The 21758-nt window shown below is 26.1% G+C and overlaps 1 protein-coding gene across 1 annotated transcript in view; it reads right to left on the bottom strand.

Moving 5' to 3' along the window:
- The window catches only part of LOC136973083 (1-phosphatidylinositol 4,5-bisphosphate phosphodiesterase epsilon-1-like), a 121392-nt gene that overhangs the window by 85389 nt on the left and 14245 nt on the right, over positions 1 to 21758 (bottom strand). Inside the window, 1 exon segment of the mRNA XM_067267772.1 lies at positions 7413 to 7559. Within this exon segment, the coding sequence (XP_067123873.1) occupies positions 7413 to 7487 (75 nt within the window). The 5' untranslated portion in view covers positions 7488 to 7559.

Raw genomic sequence — 21758 nt, 5'->3', positions numbered from 1 at the left:
ATAAAAACTTTACTAGAATTATACAATAAAACCTGTGTAAACCGGAATCGTATGTTTTCGGTTGCTGTCCGCTTTAAACAGGTTTTTAACGCAAAAATCACCGTATTTCGAAGATTTTTCACGTTTAGACAAGTTTCGTTTTATTAATGTTCCGTTTATGACAGGTTTTGCTGTATATATAATCAAATACACCAAACACCTGAAGCTTCTTTACATGTCTTACATGTAAAGTAAGGCTAAAAAATTAATTTTTTTTAAAGAAAATTCAAAGATTTTATACCTATTTTTTCTATATAATATATATAAATATATATATATATATATATATTAAATATATTTTTAAGGAATTTTTTTAAATTCTAAATAATGTAATAATGAAGGAACACGTCACTCCACTCTAAAAATATAAGAAGCTTCTTTTATTTAACTTATATTTAAATTTAAAAAAATAAATAAATTTATTAGAAAAATATTTAAATATTTAATAAAATAATTAATTATATTTAAATTTATATTATATTTTATTTAAGAATTATATGAAAAACTGTAAGCAATATAAACGATCCAACATTTATTTTTATACTTAAAAAATTCTTTTAGAAAAATGTAATATTTTAAGAAAATTTTTATTATATTTATATTATAAAATATTTAATAAATTATAAACATTTATAAAAATTTAATTACTTAAAAACTTTTAAAAATTTTTAAATAATTTAATTTGAAACTTTATATTTCTTACAATTATTATTATTGTTATTTTATTTATTCATACAATTTAAATAGTTACGACTTTCGATTTTCTTTAGTGTCTGTACGTTTGTCTGTGCGAACTTTTATCTTCGAATTACTAATAAAAGAATTTTTTTTTCAATTTCTGAACGTTTCAATGATATTTTAATAAAAAATCGCATTTACAAAATGGCGACTGTTTCAATTCATGTGTTATTTTATTATTAAAATTCAATGTTATCGTAATATGTAGCATGATTTTTATAGTTTTTCTATAAATTTCAATGAAATGAATTGATTAGATAAGGCAACTCGACACGTGAAGGGTGTGAAACTTGCCCCTGTTTTACGTAGTAAACACGTGAAGAAAACACGGGAAACTCCACGTGACTACCCTTTGTTCAGGTGTGAATCCTCGATCAGTGTTTATTACTTAAACCACTCGGTTACTAGTAGACATATAAATTCTAGAATGTAGACTGTATATGAATCTATAAAAGTTACATAAATTAAAGAATTTCTATGGTATAAATCATTCATAATTATATAAATTCAGGATTTTCTAGTTGATTGAATTACTAAATTCTGTATAAATTCGGGATTTTCTATTGTTTTAATCAGTAAAATTTCATACATTCAAAAATTTATACTGTTTAAATAATTAAAAATTACATGAATTCTGAATTCCCATCGTTTGAATCCTTAAAACTTATATAATATCAACAAATTGGAGTGATGAAATTTTCATCATTTAAAGAAATTTCACAGTTTCAATTGAAAACATTACAAGAATTAATCAAGAATCGAAATTCAATTCCAATTACTAAAAAATTTCAGTTCTACGAATCATGAACACAACGAATTACAAGTTAACCGAATAATTTTAGCAGATTTAATTAAAATTAGAATTAAAAATTTCAAATTATTTCTCATAATTAACTTAATAAAACGTTAATAAGATGGGAAAAAAAGATTATGTGCCATTTAATTATTCATTAATTCCCTTTTAGTCTACTTAAAATCTAACAATTACAGAATCAAAATTACCTTAAATTATAGAAGAGATTTATAAAAGTAACTAATTTTCTTATATATTTTTTTTTAAATTATAATTATTTTAAATCTATTTAATTTTTAAGCATGTTCAGGATGTTAAATTGAATTAAAAGAAAATTCATTTAATTTAAAGTTTCAATTTTTTCGTTAATTTTATTTCTTATTAATAATGTTACAGTGATTTTATTTTGTTATAAATAAAAATAAAATTAAACTAATTAGAATTAGGTTCAATAAAAACACATTAAATTACAATAAGAAACTCAATTATTTTAGTCAATTATAAAAAAAAACCTCAATCAAATTAATCAATTACATTTAAAAACGCAATTAAATCAACCGATTACATTTAAAAACGCAATTAAATCAATCAATTACATTTAAAAACGCAATTAAATCAATCAATTACGTTTAAAAACGCAATTAAATCAATCAATTACATTTAAAAACGCAATTAAATCAATCAATTACAATTAATAAACACATTTAAATTAATCAATTGCGATTAAAAAACACAATTTAACCAATCAATTACAATAAATTTTTGTTTTTATTAGTTTTAGTAAATTAATTAACTTATCTTAATTTTATTTGACTTTGTTTTTTTATTAATTTTATATCAAAATTTTATTAAATTCAAGAAATTTTATTATATTCAAGAAATTGTCTCGTGTATAGCCTCGGACCTTTGCAAATGTTGCAAATTTCCAGAGATTAATTCTTGTATAAACACTTAAAATTTGAATAGTTGATACGATATATAAAAGGAATCTCTCGAGGAATATTAATTTAAGTTTAAAATTTATTAAAATGGCATATCCTGAATAAACATAATTTAAATTTTCGAACAAATTTCGAATTTATAAGTAGTTAAAAACCAGAAAATGCAATAATAATATATATATAAATTTCATGATTTATTGTTTTAAAATTTTAATCTATTATCGTTCATATTTTTTTTAATTAAATACTTTATTAATTTAATTATATGCCTCTATGTCGTTATTTTCTACAATTTGTTAAATGTTTGTCTACGAGGTCTGAGCTTATTAATAGGACGTATTGCACTGGTGTATTGGTTTTGCAACCGAAGAAAAACTTATTCAAAGAAACAAACAATCTTTCTTTGTTTGACAACGATGGAGAAATTGTGTAAGTACACCTGTACTTACACAATTTCTCCATCGTTGTCAATGGAGAAATTGTAAGTCAAGTTAACATAAGGTAATTATAAGTCATGATAACAACTATATACAGTATTATTGTCGGGTAATTTTACTTATATATTATTTTAAAGTGTTATAAATTTCGTTTTAGCACCATGCTTTTATAAACTGCTGAGGAGGGACCTAAGGTCAGAAACACAGAGAGTGTACAGGTATGATATAATGTGAAAATAAAGATTGTTTGTTTCTATGAATAAATTTTTTCCTCGGTTGCAAAAACCAAAACACCAGTGCAATACGTCCTATTAATAAGTTCAGTCCATAGTAGACAAACATTTAACAAATTTTATTAATTTGTTTTATTATAAATTAAATTATATAAAAAAAGCTACAATATAAACTGCAATAAAATACAATTAAACCGAATAAAATAAACTACAATAAAAATAAAAGTTAAATTATACTAAAAGCGCATACCAAATTAGTAATTCAACAATAAAATTACAATTAAATTAATTACAATAAACACGCAATTTAAATTAAAATTTAAAAAAACACAGTTAAATCAATTACAATTAATTATATTAAAAATGCAATTTAAATTACAAAAAGAACGCATTTTTTAATGTAATTTATTGCTATTGTTTTAATTGTCTTTTTATTTTAATTGAAATTGCGTTTTTGCTGTAATTGATTTAATTGCGTTTGTATTGTTAATTACAATTTACGTTACAGCAAAAATCTCAATTTAAATTACAATTAAGACGCAGTTAAAACAATTTTAACAAAAAAATTTTTTTCAATTACAATAAAAAACACAAATCAATTACACTCAATTATATTAAAATACAATTTAAATCGCAATAAAAATAGTAAAACAATTAAATCAACGATTTAATTGTTATTTTATTATTTTAATTTTATAAAATTAAAAATAGCAATTAAAAATCATCACAAAAATATAATTATCATTATCTTTTTTTTTATTTAAAACATGCTTTATTTTTTTAATTTTTATAGATTAAATTAAAATAAATTAAAAACTAAGTGGCATTTTCAATATAAAAATTGTTAAGTTCTATTTAGCGGAAACTATTCAAAGGTAATTTTTATTATTTTTTAAATTATATTATTTTCTTTGAATTGTATAACATTGTTTTATTTTTATATATTAAAAAAACAAAGTTATTACATAAATTTCTTTTAAATTATTAAACAAATTTTTAAGTGAAAACATTAAAAATTTCATAGATTTTTATGCATTCTTAACACTAACTAATGATTAATTTTTAATTATATAAATTTATAAAAGGTAAAATAATAAAATCTGCTTGAATTTTTCCTCGTTTTGTATTAAAATTTTTAAAAAATATAATGCAAATACCGTAAAAAAATAACCTGTACTAGTTTATGATTTGTAACTGTTTTTAGTTCATGAACCTCTGAAGAAAGGCCACTGAGTAAAACGTAAATAATGGCCACCGCTTAGAGTTGGACGTTATTAAAGGTTTGAACACGCACTTCCTATTGATTAACATACAACTAGGCCCCGTGATATTATTATTTGAGATAGTGTCTGCTTATGTATGTTAACCCTCCGGGTATATCGAGCAGATTTATAAAGGCTATTTGATCCGGGTATTACATTAACCAGGGCTCAAAAAAATTTATTACAAATTGGATTGATAGACAAGGGCAACACAACAAACAGACAATCTTCCACGAGATGTCCCTCAGGAGAGGACTTTCTATGGAACAGTGGCCACTATTTACATGTTAGACACTTGATGTCAAGGGGGGTCTCTAACGGGAAGATTTCTACGAAAAACTGCATACTATTCACGTATTTGACACGTGGAGAAAATCTATTATATTCAGCTACGAACCCACGACCAATGGTTTTATACATTTGGACACTCACCAGTGGACCCGTTATAAATTACTCATTCCTCTGTATACCTTGTGTATTAAAAACACTAACTTTTATCAAATTTTCTTATTTAAAACACATAATAAAATATTTTTAACTCCGTTTCTTTGCTTATTTAATATATTTAATGTCTCAGAAAAGTAAGTAGGACCTCCCCAACCTGTACAAAGCCATTACAGGTGTGAAATTACACACAAAAATTGTAAGACAAATAACAAAAAGTTAATGTTTTTGTTAATTTGATATATTAAAAAGAATTATTTAAATTTGTAAAATAAAAAAAAAATATTTAAAAAAAATATTTACTTTAATATCATTTAACTGAAAATATTTTTTCTCTTCACTTTCCTCTTACTGTTATTTTTTAATTAAATTTTTTGAAATTAAAAAAAACAATTAATTATTTTAAAAAATGCATTTTTTTAATCACGAAAAAATTAAATTAGAATTAAAAATAAAAATAAATTAAATTAAATTTAAATTTCGTTTTTTAATAAACCTTTCTAGAATTGAAAAAATTAATTTTATAAGATTTTTTTTTTTGTATATTTTTAAATTATTTACTATTTTTGTTTTTACAGGAATTTTGAATTTTTAAAAAAATTCAACACAGAAAAAGTTAAACTTGCATGTAGCGCCATCTGTTATAAAAGTTTTTAATAAAATCGCCTATCATTATAAAATGGCAAAAAGCTTAATTTCAGGGTAGTGACGAGTCTTTTTTTTTAATTATAAGTAATAACCAGTAAAATCTTCATTAAGTTCGACACTACTCGAGATACGACAAGTGAACCCCCCTGTATCTCCCCACCTCCTTTTACCTTTAACAACCAAAATTTAACTGCGTTAACCCCCCTAATATACAAACTTCCTTGCAGAATTTCAGAAATTTTCGACCAAAGGAATAAGAGTTATTAAGCTTCAAATTAAATAAACAAAGTCGAGCTCCCAACACACACACACACATACACATTAACATCCATATGTACAGTAAACCCACAAATTTTTCGGAATTTCTAGACGTTTCAAGGTCACGTGTAAAAATTTTGGGGAATTTTTTTCAATGGTCACTATACTTTTTCTCTGTTATACATAACATGACCGTACTTTCCCTTTTATTGCCCTCTGTTAACAGAGGGTAATAAAAGGGAAGTAAAGACAATTTATTTTACTTTCATTTATTTAAATTAAAATTTGATATTAAATAATCTATTTTAAAAAATTAGAAAAAAAAATTTCTACAATTAAAAACAAATTAATTTTCTTAACTTTTTTTTTAACATTTTAAAGATAATTTTAATTGGCTTTTTTACATTTTTAGCAAATTTAAAAATGTTTGAAGTTTTAATTAATTTTCTTATAACTTTTTATTCAAATTTTTAATTATTTTTTTTTTAAGTTTCTATTTTAAAAACTTGATAAATAATTTTTAAATAATTAAAACAGAATTCATTTTATAAAATTTGTATGTAATTAATTTAATCATTATTTTACTTTATTTAAATTAATGTTTTTGAAATTTAAAACGTATAAAATAATCATAATTTATTCTTTAATTTGTAAAATAAATTTTATAATTGTTTAAAATTATATTTAAGACTTTTTTTTTTATTTAAACAGTTAATTACAATTACGAGTCAGGTTTACACAGGTTTCGCCGTAATTACAATTACAGCAAAACCTGTGTAAGCCGGACTCGCATGGCAACGAACGTGTTTCCCGTTTAGACAGGTTTCTTTTCTGAACAGGTTTATTTCTAAACACAAATTGCTGCCCTTTTTAAGAATAAAACAATAAATTAAATTAAAATTTCTCTTCTTGAATGTTAAAAAAATTAATAAATAAAAACGTTTTAACGCTTAAAAATTATATAAAAAATTTAAACGAAAATTATTTTAAATATTTTAATTAATTAAATAATTGTTATATTTTCTAAAGTTAATAAATTTTAATTAAATTATAAAGTAAATTTTTGCCATGATTATTAAAAAGTAACACTTTGAATTAATTGGATTTCATGCAAAATTCCTGCGTATTATACACGAAACTAATTAAATTTCGACACTAAAACGGGGGGGGAACTAAATTTTACTGTTTAAGTAAATTGTTTATAGAATTTTAACGCTATTTACTGTGTTTATAATAGTAAAATAATTTATTCGAATTCTTTCTCTTCGTCTTAACATTTAAATTTCCTCATAAAATCTTACGCAGTTACCTCGTTTTTAACGTTTAGAATTGTATATTATTACCCGAAACATATAAATAAAATAACGTTATTGTTACGCAGGTTTAACCTGCAAACAACGGCCTGTAAAGAAAACGTAAGAAGTGGCCGTGGCTTGGAGGTGGTTGTTCTTTGGAGGTTACTTTGTATTCGTTATGAAAAAGTTCCTGGAAAAATACTCGTTGTTTAGAGGTGGCCGTTATTGGAGGTTCAACTAATCGAATTTCTTTCGAAAATTATGTTATTATTATGTTAAAATAAGTCATTTATGTGAATGTAGAATAATGTATCGAGGACTTACAGGCGACGACTTGCATTCTTGGTTTTTTTGCAGTTCTGGTGTTATGTCGACAATGAGCCCAGATTCGTCAGCCATGGATGACACAGTCTGGCATCACACAACACTCAATTGTGATTTCATGACACACTCCAAACATCCTGAATATGACTAGAAATAAAAAGTTTACTTTAATTTCACACTAAAATAAATGGAGAATTTCACGTTAATTTTACATAAAAAATGGAAAATTTCACATTAATTTCACACTAAAATAAATGGAGAATTTCTCGTTAAATTTACATAAAAAAATGGAGAATTTCACGTTAATTTTACATAAAAAATGAAAAATTTCACATTAATTTCACACTAAAATAAATGGAGAATTTCTCGTTAAATTTACATAAAAAAATGGAGAATTTCACGTTAATTTTACATAAAAAATGAAAAATTTCACATTAATTTCACACTAAAATAAATGGAGACTTTCTTGTTAAATTTACATAGAAAATGGAGAATTTACGTTAATTTTACATAAAAAATGGAAAATTTCACATTAATTTCACACTAAAATAAATGGAGAATTTCTCGTTAATTTTATACAAAAAATTAAAAATTTCACATTAATTTCACACTAAAATAAATGGAAAATTTCACGTTAGTTTTACATAAAAAATGGGAAATTTCACATTAATTTCACACTAAAAGACAGAACATTTCGCGTTAATTCTACACTAAAAATCTTTCGCTTTCATTAACGCTAAATGTGTGTAAAGTATTGAGGAATTCTGTTATTATAACAACAAAGAATTTTATATTCTGTTTAGTCTACGTTTTATTTCTAAACAAAACTTGCGGGATGTAATTCTAAAAATACATATAAAATTATATTATTTACTTTTTTAATTTTAAATTCATTTATTTATAATATTTTCTATCGTTAAAATAATTGAACAAGTGTTAAAGTTGAAGTTACGTTTGTTAATTCACACTTAATGGTTAATTATTTTAAATTAAATAATTTAGTAATTTTAATTATTTCGTGTGTATATGTTATCACGTGCCAAGTCTTCAATTAAGGGAAGAGACGAGACAATACAAAAGAAGGCCCCAATATAACACTGAGGAGTTAGGGGGCATGAGATACAGGGGGCATGAGAAACAGGATATTCACATTTAAGGGGAGGCCCTAATACCACTATGGATGAGGCCATTAGCACTAAGTTACTGTACATACACGGGTATAATTGAGTTTATCGCATTCAAATTCACTTTTTAAATTTATTCATATACAAAGATAGAGGGCCCCCTAGGCCTCACGGTTAAGTCGATTGTAGTATTCAATATAGAAACTCTACACCGAGTGATTAATACAATATTCAGAGCAGCTGTGGATTAAGACCTGCGAGGCCTTTAGGTACAGAAGATCAGGGCCCATCTATACAATTTGCGACTCGTAAACTAATAATTGTAGCTATAGAATTAGGCATTCAGTATAAAATACAATAACAACAGTAAAATTGCTTCTTCCTAGTTCCGACGGGCGCATTACAGCTTCATGGTGCCCGGGCGAATTTGAATTGGGGTGTTGACTTCAGGCATTTTTCTTCGAGGAAATTTTTTAAGGGAAATTTCTCATAAAAGATTTCTTTGGGGTACCCATTCAATTGCCCTGTTTGAAACAAGCCACGGGGGGCATGTGCATTACGTGCTTAGGGGCCTCCCATATTTGGAGGGCCTCTAGGCACGTGAATCAGTATCGAATTATTACTAAAGGAAAAACTAAATATAATAAAAATACTACTTAATTTACTTTCATGAATTCTTTATTATACAGTGACTACATGAATAGACGAAGGAAACGTTTTACTGCATTATACTCAAGGTTGAATGGTGACACGTGTTAAGAGATGTGGAAAAAAGATGACCCAAGGTCGGTCCCGTTGTCAAGGTAACGTATCAAAGAACACGTCACCATGACATATTTCGACCCCATAATAATTAAATTAAGTACAATTACTTCGATACACATAACACTGTACCCAGAAATAAGCCATCGTTCCACGCTACAACACTTGAAACTACTCATAAAGAATTCAAAACATGGATTCTAAGCGAGAAAAGCGAACATCTGGATGTCTGATCGTTGCCAAGACAGAAAATGTCTTAGTTTTTCTAACTTTACGATCGACTTTCGGGCCAAAATATGCAATTAAATTTTTAATTACATTTACTGAGTAATTTAAATGGCGTCGTGCGTAATGAATTTAGAATTAAAAAAATATATATATATTATATTACATTGTTTAATTAGTTACAGAAGTATATATTATATATATACAGATGATTCTAATTTACTGAGATTAAAGTGGTAATTAGTGTTACGTCAATAGTGGATTAAAGATGGATATTATATAAATTGTGATTAATTTTAAAGTCGTTGAGATGTAATAATCATCTCACGATTTCTATATAATTACATTTGTCTTAATTATAATACGTTTATTTACACGTATAGATACGCGAGGTCTTTTATATAAACTCTGCGCCAAGTAAACACTGCCTCAACCTTTACTATATAAACTATGCGCCAAGTAGTTTATATATAAACTCTGCCTGAATATTTACTATATAAACTATGCGCCAAGTAGTTTATATATAAACTCTGCCTGAATATTTACTATATAAACTATGCGCCAAGTAGTTTATATATAAACTCTGCCTGAATATTTACTATATAAACTATGCGCCAAGTAGTTTATATATAAACTCTGCCTGAATATTTACTATATAAACTATGCGCCAAGTAGTTTATATATAAACTCTGCCTGAATATTTACTATATAAACTATGCGCCAAGTAGTTTATATATAAACTCTGCCTGAATATTTACTATATAAACTATGCGCCAAGTAGTTTATATATAAACTCTGCCTGAATATTTACTATATAAACTATGCGCCAAGTAGTTTATATATAAACTCTGCCTGAATATTTACTATATAAACTATGCGCCAAGTAGTTTATATATAAACTCTGCCTGAATATTTACTATATAAACTATGCGCCAAGTAGTTTATATATAAACTCTGCCTGAATATTTACTATATAAACTATGCGCCAAGTAGTTTATATATAAACTCTGCCTGAATATTTACTATATAAACTATGCGCCAAGAAAACTTGGCGTCAAATCTCGAATATGTAAAATTTGTGTTGCCATATATACATAAACTATGTGTTAATTTATTGCTAATATTATGTAATATACTGTACGTATCATACGCCAAGTACATAGCCAAGATTTCTAATGTGTACATATGGAAATCTTTTATGTATGTGCTGTACTTGGCGTATAGTTTAAACATTACTTGTATAGCTTACATATCTGTGTCAAGTTTATGATGAATATACACATTGTGCGCCAAGTCTAATTAATTAACTCCAAACACAATATTTATATAAAACATTTTTATGGCGTTAACGTTTAAAAACAATAGTAATTCAGAAGTTGGCCTCATAAAACACGCCACAAGAAATAATTTATATCAATTTTAATGTGGAATATTTCACGTAAATTGCATTTAAAGTCATTGTAGATTATTTGGTCCCTGCTTTAATACATGACAATGATTTCAATGCAATAATTCAAACAGGAAACGTGTTTACAATACATGAATTTTTCATGTATACACTTCACATAAATCATAATAAATAACTTGAATGGATCTATAACTCTTGAATTTATACATTACTATAACGTTAAATTTTTTTATTTTTCTACTTAATTCGATGCCTCCGCCCGAATTATCCGTGTTTTATACACGGTTTCGACATGTTTTCAGTGTAAAATTACACAAATATTTGATTAGAAATCAATTTATTAACACAAAAAATGCTCGAGAAGATGTCGTGTTAACTTAGAACAGACAAAATTGTAAGTACTCCGCCCAAATTAAGCGATATTAAGTGAATAAAATCCGCTCAAAATAACGATATATTATTTTATATTAAAAAAATAATAAATATATGTACAAAGATTGGCCAAGTACGAAAAATTACAGTAGTTCAGTATCGAACTACACGTAGTATCAAGTTTCTGTTGTGTTTGTTGTGTTTACTGGTAACAGAGTTTAGTTAAAAGTTCAAAACTTTGTAAAAGTAAATACATCAATATACAAAAATATTAAATAATTCGCAGTACAAGTATCGAGAGGGCTTGTGGAATTAATTAGTCAATTCATACATAAACTATCAACACCCCCCATCATAAATACACGTCTAGTGAAGTGTAAAAATGTATGAACTCCGCCCAAATCATGCTGTAAAATTAATAAATATTAAACTATAGTGTAAAGTAAGTTATTTGTGATAAATATAGCGGTTTGGGGATCAGTTCTTGTGTCACATTAAGCGCCAAGTATCGAGTTTAGAGGAGCAAGGAGACCGAAATATTTTTTATTTGAGAGATAATTTACGTAAAATAAGTTAAAAAGTACAAGATTTTATGGAAATAATAGCATAAAAAAGTACTTAACCTGTCTAAAACAAAACAAATTCTTCAAAACACAGCGATATTCTGTGATAAACCTGTCCAAAACCAAACGAGAATAACTATTGCTACCGTGAGGTTTACACAGGTTTTATCGCATGTATGAAGTAATTATTTACAGTTTTACAAGGAATATATGCGAAAAAAACCTGCTAAATATTGGGAACCATGCGAGTCTGTCTTGAACAGGTTTTACTGTACATAGAAGCACCGGAATAGAAATTTGGGCGGAGGTGTTTCACTTACACTAACAAAACTCTCATTAACTCGCGTATTAAATTAATTATTTGCAGTTTTATTAACAGGAAGGCAGGTAAAAGTCATGAAAGATTAAAAATTAATCCATGGATGATAAGGGATCAGAAAATCAATTCAGATAAATATAAAAAGACTTACCTATCATCTTGGAGAATTTTATTCAGTAGAAAATCAATACCCTCTAGCACGTGTTTGCATTTTGGATTTAGTGCAGTCCACACTTACTATATCAATAATATATATATATATTAGTGTTCTCAATACTGTATAAAGTGAGCACCGCTCGATCAAAATGACGATAGTAAGAGGCAAAGTTTCATATATTTAAATGGAGAATGAGTGGAGCAAAGTGTGAAGTATGTCACGAGACCTAAATACCAAGTGGAAAGTTTCAAGGATCGTTATCATCTAAAAATAAGTCACACTGGGAGAATGATTAGAACAAGACAACTTCCTCACCAGGCCAATGCCTTTCCATTAAATAAATGATAAACTTAATTAAAAATAGCTTCATCATTTCCATTTCTCTTAATTAGTTTAATTAAACTTCTTCTTCTTTTAGCGAATATTTTGCAGATTGAAGTGTAATAAGAGGAACTTTTATGCGTAATTTCTATTATTTTATAGTTAATTTTAAGAATTTTTAAAAAATTAATTTAATGCAGTCTTCGTTGAAATAATGCTTAAAATAGTTTCTTCTCACCCTCCATTAATTTTTTGTAGTAGATTCTAGGGATGTTGGTTAAGTGTGAAGACGTGAAATGCTCCACACAATTATTTTTGCATAGGAAAATGCTTAAAGTTTTGCATTAATACCTTCAAGCAATACTCAAATTCGGTGTTAAATGGCATTTTCTTTATTTAAAAAAAATGCTTCATTTTTAATTTATGCCTTGTGCAGCATCTAAAATCAATTATGCATTCAAATTAATTATGAAATAACGTACTAATGTGCAAAAGTAAATGCAATTTAAAAAAAAAAAATTATTTCTAACGTTAATTTCTCTTTAAAAAGTCAAATTTCTATCCTATAGTTTTACACTTAACTCTTAATTTATATATAATTTAATACATTTTAAATTTATTTAACATTAACGACGGATAATAATCCTTGTAATTACTAAAAAAAACCCGTGCAAAATTTGAACATAAACGTGTGCCAACACACTTCATTATACGCGCTACTTAGCAACCGTTAATTATAAATATTTATCTGATTAAGAGTTAAGATCTCTGCTAATTTGAAAGTACAGAAATAGCTCAGGAAATATGAAATGTAAGGAAGAATTAGGATATCATCTTAAAGGACTATCCGTCTTCGATGCGCAAATGTAGGTCAACCTAAAGAAAATGGTTGTAAACATAGAAACGTTTTCTATAATTTATGTTCACTTCAAATGTAAACACCACAGTTCGTAGTTAAAGTTCAACAAGGTAAAAATACTAGCGAAGAAATGCATCTTATGTATTTTTTTCTTCTATAAAATTGATATTAAAAAAAAAATGTATTTTTGTTTAAAAAAAATTCAAATTTTATGTAAATTTTTAAAAAATTATTCATTATTATGTCATTAACTCATCATCATCATCATCATTAATAAACTTTATTGTTAGTACTTGTGTTCTCACAATTAGTTGTGGAATTATCACAAAGCTACTGTTGGAAACAAGTCACACAGGAACACTCCTTTTTGATGAAAAAATTCGATTTATTTTCTATAATTTCGGGCTTTATGGGCCTCTTCAGTCCTTATTTTATTAAATATATCGGCAAAAAAAAACTATGTAAGAAATTACATAATGTGTTAAATTATATTTAACATACGTGTACAATAAATTTTTTTTTTCGAAAAATGGGAATTAAGTAGTTCACTCATCTCATTCCTCTCCATAAATGGTCCTATAGAAGGACCATATTTATTTAAGATAGTAGATACTTGACTAACCCAATTATTTCCAAGAGAACTAATTGGCATTCAATTATTTGATGGTAACAACTCCCATCTCTTATCTTTTTTTAAAAAAAAAATCTTTATAAAAACTGTCTGATTTTACTAAGCTGCAGTTGAATAATTTGCAATTAAAACAAATAAGGCCAAGTGAGTACCTCCATTTTAAACAAATGCAAATTGGGTATAATATGACCACCTGTGTAAGATGACCACTATGAGCTGGCCCCTCCAGTGGTCACATTAGCAGGTTTCACTGTACTGTACATAGAAAAATGTATCAAATTCACTCGACATCATGCACAATACATAAATTTAAAAAGAAATTTATCAAAATTCATCTCCCTTTTCAAAATGAATCCATAATTATCAAATCTGGCAGTAGCACTCTTCCTTATCACCATCGTACTTTACCCTTTGAGATATCGTGTTAACACGAAATATAAGAGGTTATACCTTAGTTTTATACTACAAATACAAGATAAAGTCTTGACCTAAATGGATACTTTAATGTACAGTTAACATAGGAAGGAAGGGAGAGTTAGAAACCTGTACTTTTTAGTCACCACCGCTGGTTTCTTTGTCTTCCCCCTCGAGTAATTAACATATCATTAACAGTCGAATGATAGCATCGAAATTTATGTCGTAGACTTTCAGAAACTTTCCAAACTATACTTTATGATAAAGATAAAAGGGTGATGGAAACTTTATTGTGTAGAGGATGTTGACCTCGTGTGAGAGTGTCGATTCGCTGACCAAGTGTTTTTACACTGACACCAACTGATTAATGCCCTTTCTATGGTTAATAATGTGGCACTAATTGTTTATATAATGTATTTTTCTTTAAATATAATAAAAAAATACATTATAAATTAAATTTAAATAGCATAAAATGCCACGAAACGTCATCAACAATTGATATAATATGAGCTATAGACGTATCGATGTACTGACCCATTTAATGCAGTTAAGGTCATTTAACGACTTTATTGCTCTACGTACAGAAGATTTTTGGGCTTTTAAACTAAATTACTTAATTTAAAACATTTATTAAAGCCAATTAAGGATTCTGCATCAAAATTTTGCTAATTAAATCGATTATTTTTCCGCATAAATCTGGCTTAAGTTTAATGAAATCGGTTGATAAAAATAATTATATTTAATTACTTTAAATTGATTTCGCTGTATATTTAACGAAATTTAATAATATAGTTTTATACGAATAATACGACATAAATAATTACTGAAAATATCATTAATTTTCCTAAATATCTTGCGTGCAGCTGCTGATTGATAGTGATACCTAATGAAGTAAATCATGAAATATGCTGATTAAATTTTGATCCCTTGTTATAATATGCGGAATTTAAGGAACGAATATTTATCAAAATAGCAAATAATTCATATATTTTGGTGTGAAATATCAAAAAACGAACAATTTAATCTACTTCTGTTTAGTAAACCTAATCTATTTTTAATGAGATCGAAATGTAAGAGTTGACATAAATACTAAGAAAAATTGTTAATTTCTTTAAATAATGGCAAAAATATAGACATTTTAATAATTTATATATAATTAAAAACCGCAAAATTACATTTAAAACGTAATTCGAGTTGTAACGTTTCCAATTAAATTCGTTGTTCATCACACGAATGCATTATATATTGAACGAAGCGTAATTGAATGGTTGTTGTTACGTTGAAAATTAAATCCTATTAAATTATCCTTAAAAAAATCGAAAGTAAAAATTTAACGAGCCAATTAAAAACAGAATTTATAACATTTTTTAAAAAATTTTAAATGAATTTTTTAAATATTTTATTTTAAAAAAACAAGGAAAAAAAAATCAGAGTAATATTTGGCTTCACTGCAAGGCTCGTGTTAGCTTGAACATTTTCTTTTTGTCTATTTCATTCATTGAAAACGAATAAGAAACTCGATTTCAATTTTGTATTATTACGTAACAATAGTCAACTTTAACCTTCGTATTGTTACGTATATCATCGTTAATCATTATCATCTTTCAACGTCAAACTGTGGGTTATTAAACTCTTGACATTCAGAATAAAAATCCGGAAATTTGCATTAACTTAATTGACTCTTCTCGTATTGATCCGTATAATATTTGACCTTTGACCTAAGGGATATTACTTAATATATCTGCTCTTTAACTTTACTTTATGAAATTATTACATACAGGAGAAAGTTAGTGATAATAATAATCGCAACGTGAAAAGTCAACCGCATATAAATTATTCAAGGAATAAGTGTAGAAAGTATGGAAAAGCTTTAATTTTTCATACATTAGTACTCTATACTGTTAATATATATTATAGTGTAAGTATTACGTAAGATTAACGTCACTTTGAGATAGAAAAATTAATTTTTTTGATATTTGTAACACAACTTTTAACATAGTTTAATGTTAATAAATAAAAAATAATAATTAAAATTCAATTTTTAAGTAATTAATTAGTGATTCTTACCAAATTATTAAGCCAAGTACCCAGAATTTGTGCGCTAAAAATAGGGCTTAAAGCCAAGGTTGACCTTGTTTCTTGACGTTCTATAAGAGACCCTTCTCTTGCCGAATAATAAAAACACCACACCTTAAATTGTAACAGATTAGGGCCTCACATCCTCACAGTATGAAGCCCTAAGGTTAGGGCCTCACAGTATGAGAGTTTCAGGCTCTATAGTAGATCTTTACCTTTAAATCTTGCCCTGCTTACAGTTGATTTTTTTCTGTTATTATTTTAAAAATAAATTTACGTAAAATTTAACATATAATAATATTATTTCATATTTAAAATAATAATTTTTTCGGGCCTTTTGTACAATTTCCCTCACACAAATTAACCTTACTTTAACAATAAAAAATTGATTTTTTTAAAGCATAAACTTATTATAAATTTTAAAATATATACAGTATATATAATATTATTACAGAAACAACATTATTTATCAAGTTAAATTGAATAATAACATTCAGATTTGCTCACAGAAAGTAAATATAATTCTTATTTATTATCCAACATTTTCTCGTATTACTGTATTAAGTATATAAGCAATTCTTGTATGAAATATTACTATTAATATGTCTATTTTTTTATTATTACAAGGCCACAAATCATAAGTTTCTATTCCTTTCTTCATACAGAACAATACTACACAATCTTACCCCCCCCCATAAGAAAAATATGCACTAAATCCCAAAGATATCATATTATTATTCTTTTTTTTTGTGAATTAATAGTCTGGAAGAAACCATTTGATGATATTTTATAACGATAAGATTCCTTGTACATTTATAAAACGACGATTTGTACGCCATTCGCATACGTCTTGCCATCTTACAAATGTATTCTCCATCCCCCTACAATAATATTCTATGGGGAATTTTTGAGAATATTAGCAATATTCTACGAGTTTTTAAAAGTAATTCTACAATTTTTATTATGTAAAAAAGTAATAAAATTCCAATTTAAAAAAAAAAAAATCCAGCAACGAGATGAGTAACTTTCCCGGCTAAAAAAAGTACTGAAAATTTTGGGCGCCATCTGTTATCATATTGTGTTAAAAAAATAACTTTTATACTATTAATTATTATAAAATGCAGAAAGCTTAATTTTTCGGAGTGGAAATGAGCTTTATAAAAGATTTAAAACTGTAATAACGTTTAAAATCTTTATTAAGTCCGACCTCATCTGTATGACACGTGACTTTCTCTAGCTCTAGCTCCTCACTCCCTCGACCTTTAATCCCCAAAATTTAACAGCATCTAAACACCTAATACCCAACCCTCCTACAAAATTTCAGACATCTTCGACAAAATGCACAGGAGTTATTAAGCTTCAAAGAAGGTAAACAAAGTTGTTGCCCCCCACACGTAACTATAATACAGGAAAAATCCCTAAATTTTTTAGATTTATGAACGTTTCAAATGATTCAAATATGTAAAAATCTTTGGAGGTCATTTTTGACCGATGGCCACACTTCAGTGACGCCTTATAGCTTCATGGGGCCCAGGCAAATTGGAATTAAGAGGCCCCATGTACCGTGTTGAGTTCAGGAATTTTTGCGAGGAAATATTTTTCTTATATAAAATTGTTTGGGGCCCCCAATAATAGGGAGCCTCGGGAAATTGCCCTTTATGCCCATAGAGTAAACTGCCACTGCCATGTAATGTATAACATTCGGAAAAGTAGAAATTAGTTTGACTTTATTAACTTTTTAATGTATAATTTGTGTTTTATTTAAAATAATAATAATAATAAATAATTTCTACATTTTTTTGTATGTTTTAAAAAAAATAAAATTTAATTTAAATAATTATATTTAAACTTTATAAAAATGAAATGAAACTTTTAATTGCATTTAAATTTTAGAAAAATTCAATTAATATTCTAATTATATTTAAACGTTATAAAAATGCAATTAAAATTTTTTAATTTCGTTTTTGTAATTTTTTTCGCAATAAAAATCAAAATTACGAGTAAAATGATTATATATTTAAATTTTAAAAAAATTAAATTTTATAAACCTTTAATACATTTTTTAACGCAGAATAACTCGTATAAACCAGAATCGAATTACTTTTTCTCCGTTCACGCGGGTGTCCGTTTTATACAGGTTCCGTCTTAGACAGGTTTTTTGGGCTTACAATAGAAATTAAATTTTACAATTTTCCCTAATTTTCTTCGCTTCATTTTATCTACAAATTATTATAATTTGATAAGATTTTAAAAACAGATTTATGATCTAAATTCGTAAAAAAAAAAAATAAATAAATGTATTTATTCAAAGGGGGTTATTTTAAATTTAATGCAATTTTTCTCTTTAGAAAAGTCTCTTAAATGTTTAATAATTTAATTAAAATTTCCATAAATTTTCCTCATACATCAAAACTTATAAATAAATGATGCAAAATGAGGTAAAGTGAGGTTCATTAATATTACATATTACAAGAAAATGAATTGTTTAAATGCAATTATATAAAGAAAAAGAAAATGTATAATAAAATATTACATTTAAACCGCTTAATTTACCTAATTTCGTGTAATAAATTACTTTATATTTTAATTGTTCTTTAATTATTAAAGTTAAAACTTAAAGGTGTTTAATATTTAATTTACAATTGTAAACGTGACCGGGATGAAAGGTTTTCCCCGCACAAATCTCGAAGTTAAAGCTTATTATTATATATAAATATACACCATTCGAATTTAACTTGAACTAACTTTCACGTTTAGTTTTAAAGATCTAAGGCATTAAATGAAATATTTAAGTGCCATAGGAAATTAAACTCCCTTAGCAGGGAATACACCAAGATATATCATGTAAAGTGTAGAAGACACTTCTAGTTTAAACTCCTATAATAATTAATTTAAAAATTCTGTAAATAGGATGGCCTAAAACCGTGTTTAGATTTCTGTGTGTAACTGCGTGAAGAAACGTGACTAAATACTGAAGTGTTTCTAATCATTAACTGTATTTCGGCCCATCCCTAGGGCCGAAAATTTTAGTGAATGAATAGGAGGAACATGCAAAGGACCTGTACATACTTCCATGCCACCTGTACCAATATACAAGTGGCCCAACAATCTGCTTACCCGGTTTAAAGTTCGTGTTTTGAAGCAATGTTGAACAGAGTCCTATATTATAAATACATAAATTTGATTAACATAATTAATTTTTAAAACTCCAATTTAATTACAATTAAAATGAGATAAAACAGCGATTAAAACAATTAATTAGAATGTACTTTATCGCAGTAAACAGCAATTAAATATTTGTTGATCAGCGACCGATAAAATTGTACTTGGTTAATTTAAAGAAAATAAAATAATAAATTTTGTTAAAACTTTGTGGAGTAAAAATAAAATAATTTCGATTAAATAATAAATTTTATTACTCCTAAATTTTCCATTTAATTCATACGTGCTCGTGTCTGTCCGTAAACTTTTACGATATTAAATGTCAAAGAACGTTTACAGACAAACAGACGTTCCATTATTTTTAAAATAGTATAAACAACAATTCATTTACATTACTGAATTTCATTATATATCCGTCATAATCAATAAAAATTTTAAAGAACTACATTAATTACAATGTGAAATTCGAACCACCTTTACAAGAAAAATCGAAAAAAAAAAAATTCATTAAAATAAAAGTTTAATTCACCATGTAAACAAGCACAAGATAAATACATTTCATTTAAACTTTCTCTTATAATATAAATAATATTTAAAAAATGTGAATAAATTTCATTTAATAAATAAATTAATTAAAATTTCATGCACGTTTCATTCGAACCCATTCACTTAGAAAATTAACTTTTAATATTTATGTATATATTTAATAATTAAATTTTTCGTTTAAAAAAGAAGTAAAAATTCTAATATAATCCATTAATTTTAAAACGAGTTTTAATGACATTTTCACCCTGTTAATGTGGTTTTACCGTTATACTAAACGATTCTACAGAGAGGACAACATTAAAGTAACACTGTAAAAATAAAAAAAAAAGAACATAAGATTTATATTAATGGATATGTTCACACTCCAATAAATAAACCGTATGAGAATTATTAAAAATGATTTAAAGCTTCCTCTCCTTACTCTCTAAAGTTCATATCTCTTTAGACTGTAATTCGATAGAATTGGTTAAATTTGGAATAGTTCCAGAATGCAAACTTGTTCGCAAAGAGACTTTACTTTTCTCTACTTTTCACGAACTTTTTTTTTAAAAAAATATATATAAAGAAAACGTCACGCATACAATTCCATACGTCATTGGTTAGAAAGAGTCACGTCAATTGAATTTTTTTTTTTTTTTTTTTGAAACGTTTGCTAAAAAGTTTTCTGTTTAGTTTCAACAAATAGTTTTTAAAATTAAAAAAAACCTTATACTAAATTTTTTAATGCGTTTATTACGTAACAGTAGACAATGCAGTGTTTTAATTGTGTTTAAATTTAATAAAAACGCAAAATTTTAATGTATTTATTACGTAACGTGTTTTAATTGTGTTTAAAATTAATTTAATTTTAAAAAAATACAAAATTTTTAATGCGTTTGTTACGTAACAATATAAATTTTCGCGTTTTAATTGGGTTTAGTTTGTAATTGATTAATTTTTGACATAATTGGTGAAATTGATTATTTAATCAGCTGATAAAATCACGTGATAACTTATCAGCTGTTCACAGAAATTCAATTATTGAAATTGATTATATTTCTTTCACCTTACGTAAGAAATAATCGATTATAATAACAAATTCCACGTGATTTTGAAACGAATTATTTAAAAAATCGTAAGCCTGTATTGGACGAGAAAAATTTTAAATTAACCAATACCGTTTCGAATTTGAATATTTCATCAGGATTGATTAATTTTTAAATATTATTAACGAATAGTGGCACGTTTCTAAGATATTTATCCTATTATTTTAAAGCGTTATCTTTAATTATTTTTTTATTTTTATAAGGTCGTTTACTCTACAGATAACAACTTTATAAAGAAAAATGAAGAAAAATAACTTATATAAAATAACTACTTATATATATATATATATTTTTTTTTTTTCACGAGCTTTATCAATACCAC

This window comes from Centruroides vittatus, unplaced genomic scaffold (assembly GCF_030686945.1).
Source record: "Centruroides vittatus isolate TY-2023 unplaced genomic scaffold, ASM3068694v2 contig_3084, whole genome shotgun sequence".
NCBI classification, from domain to species: domain Eukaryota; kingdom Metazoa; phylum Arthropoda; class Arachnida; order Scorpiones; family Buthidae; genus Centruroides; species Centruroides vittatus.
This window is presented reverse-complemented; position numbering and strand designations above follow the sequence as displayed.